Below are 16922 nucleotides of genomic sequence, written 5' to 3'. Positions count from 1 at the left end.
ACTACCACCGCCCGGCCCCCCCGCGCTCCCCCCCCCCCCCGCCGACAGCAACAACATCCGTGGCCCCCAGCAACGGCCCTCCAAGGCTTCTCCCTCCCCCCCGTCGCTGCCAGCAGCAATGGCGGCAAGCCCTGTGCAGGACTTAGCCACGGGGCCAGCCAGGCTTCCCCCCCAGCAGCAACGGCAGCGGCTCCCAGCCACCGGCCCGCCAAGGCTCCCCCCTGCGCGCCGCCACCGCCGACAGCAGCAATGGTGGCAAGCCCTGCATGGCTCTGCCACAGTTCCTAGTGGTGAGTGTGTTCTCTGCGCATGCACAGGGAACACTCCTTTACTTTTGGGGGGGATTTAAGTATCCCCCCTATAGTTTTTTATAGATTTCAGATTTTTCTGCACATCTGCACAAATGTGCAGGAAAATCTCTTTGCCCCCTGGGTGCCCCCAATGTGCACGCAGGGGGCACCTTGGCTATTAGATATATAGATAAGTCAACTTCCGGTTGGCAGCAACTTGGAACGAATGTACCCCATCGAGCTCTGATGGGGGCGATTCGGATTGGGGCTGCAGGGAGAGGGATCGGCCGGTCCCACTCTCCCCATGAAGCTCTTGGAGGGAGCTTCTAGCCTGGAGCACTGAAGCGTGTCCAGAAAAGGGCAACCAGGATGGTGAGAGGGTTGGAGTCCAAGTCTTATGAAGAAAGGCTGAAAGAGTTGGGCATGTTTAGCCTGGGAAAGAGAAGGCTTAAAGGGGACATGATTGCAGTCTTCAAATATTTGAAGGGCTGTCATGTACAAGATGGAGTGGATCTATTCTCTCTTGCTCCGGATTGCAAGGCTAGATCTAATGGGTAGAAATTACAAGGGAGTCGTTACCGGCTAAATATCATGAGAAACCTCCTAACTGTAAGAGTGGTTGAGCAGTGGAACAGACTGCCTCGGGAGGTGGTGGATGCTCCTTCGCTGGACGTTTTCAAGCGGAGGCTGGACGACCATGTTTCGGGTATGTTGTAGGGGCTCTCTTTCAGCTCTGCTCCTGCAGAGTGCAGGGGGGTTGGACTAGATGACCTGCAAGGTCCCTTCCAACTCTAACATTCTATGATTCTATGAACCAGGAAGGGCTGGAGCCTCTGAATGAGGAAGGGTGCAGAGACTGTGTGGAAAGCTCTTAACACCTTGTTTAAGGTTAACTGTGATTTGTGGAAGGAAACTGGTAGGGGAGGAAGACTTTTGTGCTAAATGGTAAATTTCAGCGTTATTGTTTCCGGGCTGGGGAGTTCATTTGGGACCCTCATCTTGGAAGCCGGAGCACAGAGGGTTCAGCTAGAGACGTCTTGGGCCACCCACAAGAGGCAAGAGACGGGCTGTGAAGGAGGGGAAAGTTCACTGTTTGGGCTTCAAAAGACCACCCTTCTGTTGTGTTACTAAGAGCTATGATTTTGTTACATGATATGCTGTTAAGTGAAGAGTAAAAATGTTTAGTTCCCTTTGAATTTTTGCAAGACTTATTCCAAGTTCTGCCCCACAGAACCCACATACCGAGGTTACATGTGTGACACTCACCCACAGCACTCAGGGCCTTGGCTGGGCTGGAACAATGCTAGACCCTTGAGGGGAGGGGGAGAGGGGAGCTGAAGAAAGACAGAGCCAGCCTCTTGGGCAGGGGGCTCAGAATCCACTGCAGATGGGACTAGTGGAAGAGCCAGGAGCCCGGAAGGGTGTTGGTGGCGAGCGGCCTGGCCTGGCCTGGCCCACGTCGCTGGGAGGCAGCTCCTCCCCAGAAAGCTCTCGCTCTTCCTTCTCCACGGAGCCTTTGGAGTCCGCCTCCTGCCTGTATATGTACCTGACTCTTGCTTGTCTGACACAGGGCACCCAGAGTGAACGGCATGTCAGGTACAGGTGCCAAGCGGTTGCATCAAATGGGTAGCTTTGCCCTGGCCACATTGAGTTGGCTGAAAGACTCCCCCAATTTTGGTGCAAAAGCCTTGGGGGGGGGGGGATAGCGTGGCCGAGACTATCTCCCATGGCCACTACAGGCCTGATCCACAGGCAGAAGCCCTTGAACTCCTCATAAGAACTACCTTAACTGGCACATTAAGGAGAACACTCTAGAGAATAATGAAGCTTCTTTTCATTCCTTAAAAAAATGAAATGAATACAGAGATCCCCAAAGCCCTGCTGCCCTTGGGTGAGTATGGGAGAGTTTGTCCTCCCTCCCCCAAAGGAAAACCTGATTGAAGGAAAATACCCTCTAAGGCTTGGAGAAGCAGCCCAGTTAGTCAACAGGAGGAGGAAGATGCTATGGTGCCAGCAACAGAGTAACTCCACTTACTTCCTGGGAGATTTCCAGATGTCTCTTTGCAAAGTGCAAGGCTTGTTCATGGCTCCCAATGGAGATGTAGGCGTTTTCTAAACTCCAGCAGGCTCTACCTTCTCCCACTCTGCAAAACCAGGAAATCATCATTACATCATAACTATTTATTTTATTTTATTTATTTTATTGTATTTATACCCCGCCCTCCCCACGAACGGGCTCAGGGCGGCTCACATAGGGCACTAAGTGCATACGATATACAAAATTACATAATACAAAAATACAGATTTTAAAACAGATTAAAATCAATTCTATGGATGCACATATAGACTCCTAACATCTTGTGTAGCAGGGGGAAGGCTGGGGTAATAGAAAGATGTTACCCCACCCCCCACAGTGGTCTCTCTCTAAAAAGGCGCGGTGGTGTAAGTGGCCGTGGCGGCTCCTACTCGTAAGCCTGGCGGAAGAGCTCTGTCTTGCAGGCCCTGCGGAAGTGCACAAGGTCCCACAGGGCCCTGATCTCTTCCGGGAGCTCATTCCACCAGGTAGGAGCCGCCACTGAGAAAGACCTGGCCCTTGTTGCCACAAGCTTGGCCTCCTTAGGGCCCGGGGTCACCAGCCGGTTTGCAGAATTCTAGATCTCCAGTGTTATCTAGAAGACAGGAAGGCCTGGCGGGAGCTGGTCCATGGGGTCGCGAAGAGTCGGACTCGACTGTGCGACTGAACAACAACAAAGTGATATTATGGGAAGCAGCAACCTTTTTTTTCCATAGCCTTAAGACAAACTGGACTGAAGCGAGTTCACCAAGTGAGCGTCTCTCTCAGCCCTTAGAGAAAACAAAGTCTGAGTCCAGTCAGGCGCCTTCAAGACCAACAGGATTTTATTCGCAGGCATGCAGACCTCTTCCACAAACCGCTTTCTTGGCCACAGACTAAATCTTTGTCTCCCTCTAGTGGCTGTGTGACTAACACATATTCAAAGTCGGCCTCGCTCCAGCTTTCATGACAAGAAGCACATCTCCATCAAAAGCCTTGCCAAAGTTCTGGATGAAGTTAGGGGGGGTTTAAACCAGCCGTTGGGTTAACGGGTATAGTTAGCAAAGTGCATTAAACAAAGCTACACACGCAGGAGCATCTTTGCACCAGGTCACCCAGCTTACAAAGCTACACAGAGCCACTTTTCTAGTTTAAGACAAGTCACTTTATTCTAGAACTACAATTTAGATAGGAAAGTTTAGAGATAGGATAGCATTCGAGTCTAACTTACTGAGGGTGGACAGATATGGCGAGAGGCCATCTGGGTCATGGTGCCAAGAAGGTGGCAGGGTGCACTCCCTGGCGCATGCAGGGAATGAATGGAAGGAAGTTTTCCCTGAGAATAAACCTACCTATCAAAGGGACAGTGACAGAAGAGTAAACACAGGAAGGGAGCTCAGGGTTTGCCCTCTCCAGTGGCCTGGCTCTGCTGCCCTGGAGTATGGAGTCTGAGGCAGGGGACCCTGGAACTGCAATAAGCCGCTCCCCCAGCATGGGGCAGACCTGGCAACCAGACAGAACCCTGCTGAGGCGTGGCTGCCCTCTGCTTTCTGGTAGGGCTGCTGTCTTTAACGCCCTGCATGGCATGCATCTCTTCAGCCAGAGGCAGTCCCTTCCTCTAACGTTCTGCACTTCTATGCTGCAAAAGTGACCCAGGAGCAAATTTTTGTTTCTCCGCCTAGCACAGAATCCCTGCCCAAAATAAAGCTGGTGGTGGAAGCGAGCATCTTGGAAGTCCAAAGGAAGAATAAGCAGCCAAAGAGGCCTGCAGGTTTTTCCATTCCACTTGGCTACGTGAGATAAAAATACAGCGGGCTTGTGGGTGAGCAAGTGGCTCTTTACGGAGAGTGGGTGTAGTAGACTGGAGCCCAGTTGCTCCCCTCTTCTTGCCAGCTAGAAGGTGGTGGCTAGATTACTGTTGGCGAGGGAGAGCCGGCCACGCGGGCCAGGGTGAGAAGCCCCCACGTGTCCCCTTCCCTCCCCCCCCACTCCCTCCAGCAGCTCTTGCTGGTGAGCCACCCTCTCCCAACTTGGGCCCAGCTCTGCAAAGCTGCTTGGAGATCTGTCAAGGCCCCATGTTGCACAAGGGCCAGGAGGTCATCCTGAAAGGGTCAGGGAGGCGGAGGGAAGAACAAAGCCTCCTTCCCCTAATCCCTCTGAGAGAGAGAGAGAGAGGGTCTCGGCCTGATGGTCAAGACGGCCTCCTCCCCTTGTCCTTCAGACAGGGGAGGCGGAGAGGACTCCCTCACCCACGTCTCTGAGGACGGGCAGAAACGGGGCGTGGGGATGCCAAGCCAAGCCAAAGAGCCTCAGCTCCTCCTCAGATGGTGCCGCATATGCTTCATGTTCAGGCCAGGAGTCTTACCTCACAAGGCCCACCAACACAGGCCTCTGCTCTCTGGGGCAGCTTTAGCCCTGAAGGCCTTTTCTAAGACCAAACAAGGTTTGTCAGGTTTCAGGGCCTGCACGGCCCAACTCTTTCCCTCCAGGGGGAGGCACCCACGTAGTTGAGGCGTCTCTCAAACCCCCTGACTCTCTCCTCAAGGTGGAGGAAACCTCCTGTCAACCCACCAAACAGATCCTTCATCTGCGGGCAATTTTGTACACCACCCAAGAGTTCCTCCTCCTGCCGCCAAATCACTCTTATGCCAAGATGAACTTCCAGACATCTCTGAGCTTTAGGCCTTTGAACCATCTGAACGATCTGGTCCCAATCCTGGAGAGGCAATTGCTTGACTACTGGACTGGACATCTCTCCCAGAGAAGGGCCCAGAAGAAGCCGGCTAGGGTCCTGGTCACCACACAGGCCCGTCTCCAGAGTGACTGCCCCCTGCAAAGAGCTGGTGTCCGTAAGCAGCTGTATCCAAAGCTTCAGCTGACGAAAGCCTTGAGCTGCTCCAGCATCAGACCGAGAATCATCACAGGAGCTCAGGTAAACAGGCAGCCAGGGGGGGAGGACAAAGGGCCGTGCCCTCCTCCCTCCACAGGAAGGCCATGGACCTGCTTGTCTGGGAGGAGAACACCCCAGCCTCCCCCCCATCGGTGGACCTTGCCCAAGGTGTCACAAGCAACACACCTGTGGCCCAGCGTGGGCTGCAACAGAAAATGCACCAAACACCTGTGTCTCCACAAGACGGCCAAAGGGTTGGGCGCCCTCACAGGTCCCTGGGCGCCTCTGACTGAAATGGTCCCTCAAAAGAAATACGGGGGGGGCGGGGCGGGGAGGTGGTCTGGGAGATCTCCCACTCCCAACTAGAACAGAAACGTACAGTAAAAGACCAAAAATCCAATTTCTACAGAATCTGGAGTTCCTCACCTATCCTCAAGCTCCTGTGCAATTGTCAAGTGCTTCAGGTGGTATTCTATGGCCCTCTCGTCGTCTCGGAGGAGGGTGTATGTGTTCCCAAGGCTGTAGCACGACTGAGCCTCCACAGCTTGGTCCTTCAGCTGCCTGGAGAGCTGTAGAGTTTTCCTAGGTGGAAAAGGGCAGAATTGATATCATGGAGGAAAGGCAGCCTCCTAAGCTGGAGACAAAGTCCAACACACACTTTTATCTTTGTGGCAGACGCTGTCCAGTCAGCGGACTGAAAGAAAGACGGGCAGCAGAGGAGACAGGAGCGGAATGGCTCTGAGGGAAAGCACCGCCCTCCTTGAGAACCCCGGATCAGAGAGGGACTGCTGGGGGGCCGGCACAAAAGGGGGGGGGGCTCTCCAGGCATGCCCTGTGCCCATCCCGCTCAAGGGAATGTGCCCGGATCTAAACGACGACCAACAGCCTGACTGACACTAAAGTACAAGCGTTCAAGCTTTGAGTAATCTGAGCCTAACAAAACTTCTTCCTCCTCTCGTTTGGAGACAAGGAGGTGCGGAAAACTGTCCAACAGCGAGTTGCCCAGACTGAGAAGCCAGCTTGGACTCAGCCGCTTTACAGGCCTCACAAAGCCCTCGTGCCCCAGGTGACCCCTGCATAGTTGCACCTCTGGCCACCCACGGCAGAGATGCGGAAGCCGGCCACTGGCTCTTTCCTCCAAGAAGCTCCCAAAATGGTGAGAAGGCAGGTGGGTCCCTGTACGCTCCCCAGTCCCGGGCTCCCCTGGGGAGAGGCAGACGAGCGGGGGCAGGGGCCTCTCAGCTCTGTGCTCTTCCTGGAGAACCCGCTTTATATCCTGTAAAGGCTGTCGAAAAGGTACTTTCCCCTTCCGGTTTGCTAAAGCAACGGTGAGCTTGGGATGCATCTTCAGTTTGGGGTTTTCTCTTCTGGGACCAAAAATGAATGAACAAACTGGGTATCACCAACTGCTTACAAACAGAAGGTGCCAGTATTGCACACAGAAAGCATGAGAGGACACAAGATCTTCCCTGAAGTTTAGATTTTCCTACAGCGGGACCATAAAGAGAGAAGAAGAAGAGAAGAAGAGATTGGGTTTGTCCCCCATGGCCCTTCACTACCCGGAGGAGTCTCAGAGCGGCTCACAAACTCCTCTCCCCTCCCCTCCCCACAACAGACACCCCGGGAGGCAGGCGGGGCTGCTGAGAGAGCTCTTTCAAGGACTGCCCTTGAGAGAACAGCTCTGAGAGAACTTGTGACTGACCCAAGGCCACACCAGCCAGGTGCATGTGGAGGAGTGGGGAGTCAAGCCCAGTTCTCCCAGATTAGAGTCCGCGCTCTTAACGACGACGCCAAACTGGCTCAGTCACACAGTGAAGGACAGAAGTGCTCCAAGGTCAGAACTATGCGAGCCTGGCCTGCCCAGCCATCACCCTCTCCTGCTCCAGCCTTCCGGATGGCATCATGTCGGTGGGGGGATCCCTAGGGGGGTGCTGCTTTTGACTCCTAGGTGAAAATTAAGGGTGGGGCTGTCCGTCACGCTGAACGTGAGGCGTCTGTATATGAGGGAAGGAGGGGCAGTGCATGCCCTGGCCCCACTCCTGTGCCTCCCCTGAGCACAGACTGAGAATCCATGCAAGTCAGGGGGCAGGACTCACACGTTTGCTAACCCCAGCCGCGCTCTATGCATCCTGGTCGGGGCTCCAGTGTTCTCCCCCCGCCCCCTTCCCCAGCTGCAGCATGGAAAGGAGACGGACATTTGTTCTTTCAGTGGTCTGGATGATCAGCTGCTGCAGCCAGCTCATGTTAATCTCGGCAAACACGAGAGCCAGTCTGGTGTAGTGGTTAAGTGTGCGGACTCTAATCTGGGAGAACCGGGTTTGATTCCCCACTCCTCCTCCTTTTGCACCTGGCTGGATGACCTTGGGCAAGCTGTAGTTCTGATAAGAGCTGTTCTTGAAAAAGAGCAGTTTCTGTCAGGGCTCTCTCAGCCCCACCTGCCTCACAGGGTGTCTGTCTGTTGTGGGGAGGGGAAGGGAAAGGAGTTTGCAAGCCGCTCTGAGACTCCTTTGGGTAGTGAAGGGCCATGGGGTATACATCCAATCTCTTCTTCTTCTTCTTCTGGACTTCACAAAAAGAGCTAGGGTTCTCCATGCTCTTTTTTTAAAACTGAGGAGCAGCCAATATTAGCAGAGGGACTGAGCCCCCCCCCCTTTGGTATTCATCTCCTCAGATCTCACCTTCCCCTTTGCGGAGCCCTGCTGTGGGTGGCCTCGTGGGTGACACCTTTGGGTAATGAAGGGCGGGGTATAAATCCAATCTCTTCTTCTTCCTTTGCCCAGAAGGGTAAGAGAGCTCTCTCTTTCTCTCTCTCTCTCTCTCTCTCTCTGTACCCGCAATGAAAGCAGAGCCCTGTTTAACCCTTTCTTACTGCCTGTGGCCCACCTCCTCCAGGCCAAGCTACTGCCATGTTTTGGCTCCCACTTTCTCCATCCAGATTTCCAAAGAGCAATCCTAGTTGCAAGAGGCGACGGAGAAGAGCGTTCTGAGACGTCCTGGCACCAACCAGGAGGAGGGAGATTTGTACACCATGCTGCCCCCAACAGACCTGTACACTGGTGAGAGTACCGGAAATTTCGCCCTAAGCCATTCTTGTTCTCTTCACTGATGGCTCCCAAAAACTATGTTGAAGGGCAAAAACGTACAGCTGCTCCCATCTTTGCACTGGGCAATACTAAGCCCAACCAGGCCAGCCAATGCTTCAGTAAGAGCCGCCTCGTGCAGTGCCAAGAAAGGATGCTGTCGGCTTCCACGCAGGGCTCCCCACTTACTTGTAGTACTCAGCAGCGATGTCAAACCTTCCCAGGAAGATGTGGGCATTGCCCAAATTGCTGTGCGCTCTCCTTTCCGCTGCCTTGTCCCCAAACTCCTTGGCAATGGCAAGTCTCTGAAAGGGATTAGGCAGGTGGCTTCAGCTGCTGTCACAACATCTGCCAGTGAAGCATTTTCCCCAGCCCACACCCCAAGAAGACACACGCAGGCAAAGCCACTGGAAGCCACACAGCCAAGGCTGGGGCGGGGCACACTCGGCACTTTTAACAAGGAAGGCACAAGTTCTGTGCCAACAAGAGCTCATCTGTGCAAGCTGGAGAAGTGCTCCAAAATTAAGCTCTTGTTGCATGGAGTATTTGGCCTCTGCCAGGCATGCGACGGGGGCTAAACGGGGAACCCTAACCCTCTTCCCACCTGGAGGCCTTCTTCACCTGCTGTGGTTTCTGAGGGTGCACACAGGCCAGGCCCAACACTACTTTGTGTCACAGAGGAGTGGTACCCCTCCCCAAATGGGTGGCCAATGGGGCCTTTCTCCCCAGCGGTGGAACGGCAAAAGCGGTGTCTGGAAACCAGGCAACCCCTCAGGCTTCAGCTTTACCACAAGGCTGTGCATTCTTCTGCCGGGACGGAATAAGGATGTGGCCCTGTTGCTGACACACAGAGACAAGCAGCACAGCCTCCCTGCAAGACCAGGACACAGGACAAAATCTCTCTCTCTCTCTCTCTCTCTCTCTCTCTCTCTCTCTCATGACCTTCACCCACATTCCTTGTTTGATCTAAAGTCCTGAGCAGACCCTGCCAGCGCATTCCCAAGCTACTCTCACGTATAAATAAATAAAATAAATAAATGAGCTCTGTAAAGATGAGGGATAAATATTTGCTTTAAAAAACACTACGCAATGTGGAAAAATAGCCAGTAACTGGACTACAAGTGGCCGGGGGGGGGGGGGACCTAAACAAAGAAGCTTCCAGGCCTCCTTGGAAATATCACCCGGTCTTACCTCTTTATGGAAAGCAACAGCTTTGCTGAAGTTGCCTAGCAAATACTGAGTGTTGCCCAGGTTGCCATAGGCCCGGCCTTGAGCAGCTCTGTCTCCCAGCTCCTTCACCAGAGACAGGTTCCTCCTGCAGGAAACCAGAAAGGGAGGAGAGACTGCAGTCGGCACGTCTCAAAAAGAGAGCAGCGCCAGCAGCGGCACAGCCCGCCTGCCCCCGGCACTGGGACCCCTTCAGAGACGGCAGGTCTTGGCACATCCTGCAGGCCTTGCAGAGTGGCAGGAAGGGGGTGCGCATTTTGATTTTCTATCCCAATCAGCACATCTTAATTTAGCCCCTAGTTTGGGAATCAACAAATGGGACTAGCAGGTGTCTCAAGTCCCCCCAGGCGGTCCATGGAGAGGCTAGTGCTGATGACCGCCAAAGGCTGGGCAGGGGACTGGTCCGGGACCCTGCAGGAATCCTGGGGAGGCGGAGGGTGCCCCTGCCAGGCCCAGCGGGGAAGGAGGGGCCACGGCTTGTTTCCCAGACGGCGGCACCAAGAGGGAAGGGCCAAGGGGTCTGCACGAGGGACCCCAAAGGTTAAATTCTGCTGCTGGCAGCATGGAGGAGGGGCTGGTACTCAACTCACAAATAAAATTCGGATGCCCTTTCCAAAGTCTCCTTGACCTCTTGAGGCAGGTGTCCAGGCTCCTGCGGCAGACTCCAAGACAGCTGCTTGCCTTTCGCATGGTGCACGTTGCCAATGTTGTACAGTGCTCTGGCCTCCCCTACCTGAACAAACAGAAGACTCACTGAGCCAGCTTTCTTTCCCGGGCCTTATCTTAAGGTCTGGTCACACAGATTTTCATTTCAGGTTATCATCATCACGCTTGAACCCACATTTCCAGGCACCCCCCTTAACACAGCCCCACCACAGGCAGGAACAGCAAGCCAGTCCTGGGAGCGCCTAATCCAAGCCCCACTAAGCCATGGGCATGCACCTCCCAGCACTGGGCATGGCCACTGGGAGTCCGCGGATCCCTTAAACTGTTACCTGAAGGGGTCATGGGCTCGATGAAGACCAGTGAACTGTAGCTCCGTCCTGGCAAGACAGAGTGTGCTGCCGCTCAGCAATACTGCCCAGCAGGGATGGCACCAAACTCCTCCAAAAGGGCAAATCTGCAGCTCGATCCAGGCTTACAGAGAGTCAAGCATCCTCCGATATATGCAAGCCTCATTTTCTGCCGGAGCTCACCGGAGCGATGCTTTGGCGGTGAGGAGGCCAGGGGGCAGGGACATGCAGCAAACACCCCCCCCGCTTTTCCAGGTCCGCGCCTAGCGCGGGGCCCTGGAAAGGCCTACGCAACCCGCCCCCCTCCCACGCAAGGGGGGGAGGGCACCAGCTTCCTATGCAGGGCCGCAGGCAGGGCAAGGGGAGACTCTCTGGGCCTCTGGAGCAGGACTCACAAGGCTGCCGGCGCCACCGGACAGGCCGCCCAGCCCAGCGCCTCCCCCAGCCTTCAGGATGCTTCGCAGCTGGCGGGGGGGTGGCAGGGGTCAGCGGGGGGGCTCTCCTCCTTCCTGAGGCTGACAGCGCCTGGCCAGGGGCAGAGTTCAGCGGGTTTGCCTGCCAGGCGCACACCAGCTTGGTCAGGCCCACCCTTCCCCTGCAGCTGCACCCTGCAACCTTTCCCATGGGGGGTGACCACCACCACCGCCCCCCTGCAGAGATGTCTCCGCGCTGTGAATAGAGCCCTGCACAGGGAGGCACGGATCAAAGCACTTGGAGCCCAAGGAAGGAGCAGAAGCCTGGGGGGCGGGGCGGAGTGACCCTGCCGATTTGGGGGGCAAGTTTTGGATTCTCTCCCATGTAAAAAACAACCTCTGCAAGTCACTGGAAAAAAGCCGGGGAGAAAGTGGCTCGCCCATTCCACTCCCTGCGGGGCTAGATTTGTGTCCTGAAGAGAGACCCACTTCTCTCTGCCCCCCCGTTCTGGTGCCCCCGGGCTGAGCTGGTGGCCAAGAAGCTGCACAGAGCCCCTCTGAGGCCAGCGTGAGGCGCAGCTTGCACACGAGAGGAGTTTGCAGTGGAGCATCGGGCAGACCGAAAGGGAGCTCCTATCATCCTGCCAGCTTGTTTCGGACGCCAGCAGTTCACTGGGCACTGGTGGCCTGGCCTTCAGCCGAGCTCAGGGGTTGCCAGCAGTGTTCCTTCTAAGCTGAGTTAGCTTTTTAGCCTCCAGCTCACAGATTTTTGCCTTCGCTCAGGAAGGACGGGGCTCCAGAGCAGCCCAATCGCTGGCTCACAACTCTCATGCCAGGAGCTCACGAAGTAGAATTCTTGCTCACCAGACGCCACAGCTTAGAGAAAGCCGTGGTGGCAAGGCATGCCCCACATAGAGGGTTTTGCCAGGCATGTCTTGGCTCCCTTGCCCCGCCGGCCGGAGGCTGAGTGAGACCCTGCACCTGCCCTGGCCGAGCAGAGGACGGGTGTTCCCAGCACCTCCTGCCAACATGACCCTTCCAGCTGGATTTGGCCCTGCCCCGCGGTCGCTGCCCTCTCGCTGAGCCACAGAGCCCTCCTAGGGGGATGGGAGGGCCGGGCTGAGGTGTGCGGCGGTGGGGAGGTCAAGGGCCTTGTTCTTGCCGGGGATTCTATCTGACTGAGGTTCCTGCAGAATAATTTCCCCTTAATTGTGCCTCAGGAACCAGAGTTGTTTCCTACCAGTTGTCCTTGCTGGTGCCAAGATTTACCTGACTCGGGCAGCGGCCTCAATTTGCATTAGCCAATGAGCAGATATGTATTTTCAAACTATTGTACAGGTAAATTAGCCAGAGAACTGCTGAGGGCTGCCCACAGAGACCTTGTAAAAACTCATCTTGTAGCTCTGTTGTGTACAAAAGGACTTTTAGGAGCAGACACTGTGCACATGATTGGAGTATACATCCAAATGTTTGAGCAGATCTGTTCGTCTATCACATTTTTTGTCTCATTCTTCTTCCAAGGAGCTCAGGGCAATGCACGTATTTCTCCCTTTCTCCATTTTATCCTTGCTCCATCACTGCTGTTAAGTCTGTGTGGCCGGTTCAAGACCATCCAGGGAGCTTTATTCCAGGTCGACAATTTGAACCTGGATCCCTTCCATTCTCATTCTTATACACTTTATTTATTTATTTGTTTGTTTGTTTAATGTACTTTAATGAGTGACATCAACTACTTCCCATAACCGGTTGAATACACAACCCCTGCTTTCAACGGAGTCAGGCCTTTGGCCTATCAAGGTCTCTCTTTCCTACTCTGATGGGCAGCAGCTCTTCAGGATGGCCAGTGGGGGTCTTTCAGGTCACAGAGGCTACCTGAGAGCCAGCTCAAAATAATAAAAAAAAGATATTAGCCATTTCAAATTTTGTGTTTTTCATTCTTCCTAAAATGCAATTATGTTTGGAAATTGGTGGGCGCACCGGGGGGGGGGGCAGAAGGTAGCCTCGCCTAGTGTGCAAAAAAACCTGGCACCAGCCCTGCACAGGGCCCTCGAAAGGCCTGTGCAACCCACCACCCCTGCCTTTCCATGTGACAGGAAGAGAGGGAGCTGGACCGTAACCAACAGACCGAAAGGGCCAAGGACAAGAAACGAAAACCAGTCATCAAGAGGTTGATGACTGAACCCATGGTTGGCCCCCCGGAGGATTCCTCTTCGCTGCTGAGTGACGTCACCCTGTCATCCTGCTCTTCTTCGTGTGCATCCAAAGAGAAGTAAGAGCCATGGCACTCTTGCTGTGTCTACACGTGTGTGGGGACTTCCAAATGGCGGGGGGGGGGTCAAGTGGCTCTGTCTGCCACCCAACCCCTAGGTTGAAGACCACAACTCTAGATCATTGGGTTTTGCTTAGGCAAAAAATAGCGGATACGATTTCATTGTTGTTCTGGATCCAGACCTGTCAACTTTATTTATTTAAAACCTGCTTTTCCTCTCTGAAAGTGACCTTGTTGTGGCTGACAAAAATAACACTAAATGGCAATGATTCAAAACCCACAGTAAACTATAACAGAGAGGAAGTGTTGTGTACCCAGGGAAGTCCGCGCACGCGGTCAGGTCAACACGTGCTCAGGTGAAGGGCCCGAGCTTCGTCTCCAAAGACAATAGCTAGAACGGATCCTAGCATGCACCTATTGGGAGGCTAGGATCCTAGAAAGGACCTATGGGTCCAGGGGTGCACTGTAAATACCCTATCTCGGGTGTGTGGGGGGGTGTGTGGTGTGATTTGGGAATATAAGCCGGTCTGCGAGCCGGCTAAAACATCTCAAGATCTTAATGTAAATAAATAAAGTATGAGCTGTAATCACTCTGCAACGCAGCAGCCTCAGTACTATAGGAAGGCTGCCAGTCAAACAGAAAAGGAACACTAAAAACACCTCAGCCATCAATGCCAAGGAGAATAAAAATATATTGACCTAGTATCCTGGTATCCCCCCTCTTTACCTGACATGGGTGGTTGGTGCCATCAGATAGGCTCACCAGCTCTGACCTGGGAAATACCTTGGAGATTTTTGGGGTGGAGCCTGAGCGGTGGGTGTTGCCTTCTGACACACTTCCAGTGATGTCAGGGGGTGTGGCATATGCAAATGAGTTATGCAAATGAGCTCCTGCACCTCTTTTTCTACGAAATGACCCCTGGATATATGTAGTGACTTTGCCCAACTTTGTTTGATGCAGATAGTGCAGCTGTCGCTCAAAAAGTAGGACATCCAAGCTCTGATGGTATCCAGATGGCACTACTGCCATGTTCTCTTTGTGGAACTGCCTTTGAACTGGTACTAAACTCCACAAGACTGCTGGCAGCATTATCCTTAAAAGAAGTGCCCTGGCTGCCAATTCATTCACAGGCTCAGTTCAGAGGACAAGGTGTTACCTGGTCCTGGATAGTGAGAGGGGCTACTTGCCCCCATACAAGCCCTCCTGTAAATCAGGGGGCCCTATGGAGGTCCCTTCTGTGCCCCACGCCTCCAGAGGTGCGGTAGGGGTCACGGGTCCCTGTGGCACTGCAGCTCTGCCTTCACGGCCAGGCCAGGACATGTTGCCCAGCTTCCAGCTGACCCGGGTACGCGGCTGCTTCTTTTTAGTTCTGTGGCTCTCTCCCTCTCTAGGAAGCGTAGCGAAGCAGGAAAACACTTGAAGGAGACGGAGTCTCTGACGAGATGTTTCAGATTCCTGCCCGTTATGTGTTGTTTTTGTCATTTTACGGATTATGGGTTTTAAATGCCACGGGCGCACAGATTTGTTGAAACCTGTTTTTGTTGGCTGTCTCAAGCCACCTTTGAGGAGAAAAGTGGAATACTTAAATAAACACATCGTGTGGGTTTTTCCCTCTCTGCCTTTGCTTCTTGAATCAATAGTTTATTTTACTGGGCCACTGCACTTGTATCAGCAACTGATTGTTAACTGCTATTTGTAATTATACTAATTTTTTTGATGAGATGTTGTTTTAAATGAATTTTATTCCAGTTGGCCAATTTGGAAGCCACTGGCTGAGAGGTAAAAACCTACCACATATATATGTAAAATGTTTCCTGCTGTTGCCTTTTACAACCTTGCTACTGCCTAGCCCTCCCACACACACACACACACACCCCTCGGCCCCTGCATCCCCTCCAGCCCATGAGCCTTTGGTGTCCCACCTGCGAAATAGGCCAAGCTGGACAAGATGCAACCAGCAGGCCGGAGAGAGACTATGAAGCCAAAATCAATCAGTCCCCTAATTCAAGTCAGATTATTTCCCTCACTCAAGACGTCTATTCCAAACACAACATCTGAGGTGTCCATCTAGTTTTACCTGAGAGTTATATGTCATATGGCATTTCTCGTGCTCTGTGGCAAGCAGAGGCTTGGTGCCCAGTACCTTTACCTTGTCCCCTTGCTCCTGAGAAATCTCCAGGTGCCTCTGGCAACAGGCAACGGCTTCATCAAACTGCCCAAGGACTTTGAGCGTGTTCCCTAGATTCCCACTGGCTTTGGCCTCTCCAGTGCGATCCCCAATGGTTCTGCAGAGACAATCAGAAGACAGAAGTGGCTTCTAAGGAACATGGTAACAATCAAGATCCAAAGTGAAGGAGTCCTAGAGAACTTCCTTCCTTTACAAGTAGCAGCAGTTAATCTTTGCCACAAATCTCCTGGTGTCCCTGCAAGGGAGTCCACTAGACAAAGAGCCCGCTTGCGGGGAGGGCGGGGTATAAGTTTGACAAATAAACAAATAAATAAATAAAGAGCCTCCTTGGCCAATGGCAGGGTCAGCTCTGCATGGATACCAGAGATGCTATTTTTGTTCCTCCCATAAGGAACTGTTTTTGGATGCAGGGTGCTTACCTAGCTAATGTGAGATCATGCTTATGGTATTCAAGAGCTTTAGAGTACTCCTTCAGGTAGAAGTAAGCATTGCCCAACTGGCTGTAGATGGCACTCAGTGTCTTCAGATCTTCTGTCCCCACCTGCACAGCTGCTTCAAAGAAAGCCACGCCAGCTCTGAAATCCTCAGCTTTGCATGAACGTTCTCCTTCAAGGGCTAACTCCAAACACGAAGCCTCCATCCTGCAGAAATATACCAAATATATAATCTTAGTATCTAAAAACCTGGAATATCACCCAGGGGAAAACCTCACATGTTCTTAGTCTGATTTCTAATGGATTTTTCAGGATAGGAAAAATCTAAAAAATCATAGCTTTTCATAGAACCATAGAATGTTAGAGTTGGAGGGTACCCTGCAGGTCATCTAGTCCAACCCCCTGCACTTTGCAGGAGCATAGCCGAAAGATAGCCCTACAACATACCCGAAAGAGGGTCGTCCAGCCTCCACTTGAAAACGTCCAGCGAAGGAGCATCCACCACCTCCCGAGGCAGTCTGTTCCACTGCCCAACCACTCTGACAGTCAGGAAGTTTCTCCTGATATTTAGCCAGTAATGACTCCCTTGTAATTTCCACCCATTAGATCTAGTCTTGCAATCCGGAGCAAGAGAGAATAGATCTGCTCCATCTTCTACATGACAGCCCTTCAAATACTTGAAGACTGCAATCATGTCCCCTCTAAGCCTTCTCTTTCCCAGGCTAAACATGCCCAACTCTTTCAGCCTTTCCTCATAAGACTTGGATTCCAGCCCTCTCACCATCCTGGTTGCCCTCTTCTGGACACACTTGAGCTTATCAACATCCTTCCTAAAATGTGGTGCCCAAAACTGGACACAGTACTCCAGGTGAGACCTGACCATAGAAGAATAGAGCGGAACTACCACCTCCTGTGGTCTGGACACAATGCTTCTGTTAATGCATCCTAAGATTGCATTAGCTTTCTTCGCAGTCACATCGCACTGCAGGTTGAGCTTGTGATCAACCAGAACACCCAGATCCCTTTCACATGTGCTGCTGTCAAGCCAAGTCCCTCCCATTCTA

At 53.1% G+C, this 16922-nt stretch overlaps 1 protein-coding gene across 1 annotated transcript in view; it reads right to left on the bottom strand.

The window, feature by feature from the left end:
* The window catches only part of GPSM1 (G-protein signaling modulator 1), a 68624-nt gene extending 52560 nt beyond the window's left edge, over positions 1-16064 (bottom strand). The window contains exons 1-7 of the mRNA XM_015417109.1: positions 15844-16064; positions 15386-15521; positions 10131-10273; positions 9505-9628; positions 8503-8618; positions 5660-5815; positions 2326-2434 (exon numbers count right to left, since the gene is read on the bottom strand). Of these exons, the coding sequence (XP_015272595.1) occupies positions 2326-2434; positions 5660-5815; positions 8503-8618; positions 9505-9628; positions 10131-10273; positions 15386-15521; positions 15844-16064 (1005 nt within the window). The remainder of the gene's footprint in view (positions 1-2325; positions 2435-5659; positions 5816-8502; positions 8619-9504; positions 9629-10130; positions 10274-15385; positions 15522-15843) is intronic.
* Between the last annotated feature and the right edge of the window lie 858 nt (positions 16065-16922).

Source organism: Gekko japonicus, unplaced genomic scaffold (genome assembly GCF_001447785.1).
Source record: "Gekko japonicus isolate JY-2015 unplaced genomic scaffold, Gekko_japonicus_V1.1 scaffold867, whole genome shotgun sequence".
Classification (NCBI taxonomy): Eukaryota; Metazoa; Chordata; class Lepidosauria; order Squamata; family Gekkonidae; genus Gekko; species Gekko japonicus.
This window is presented reverse-complemented; position numbering and strand designations above follow the sequence as displayed.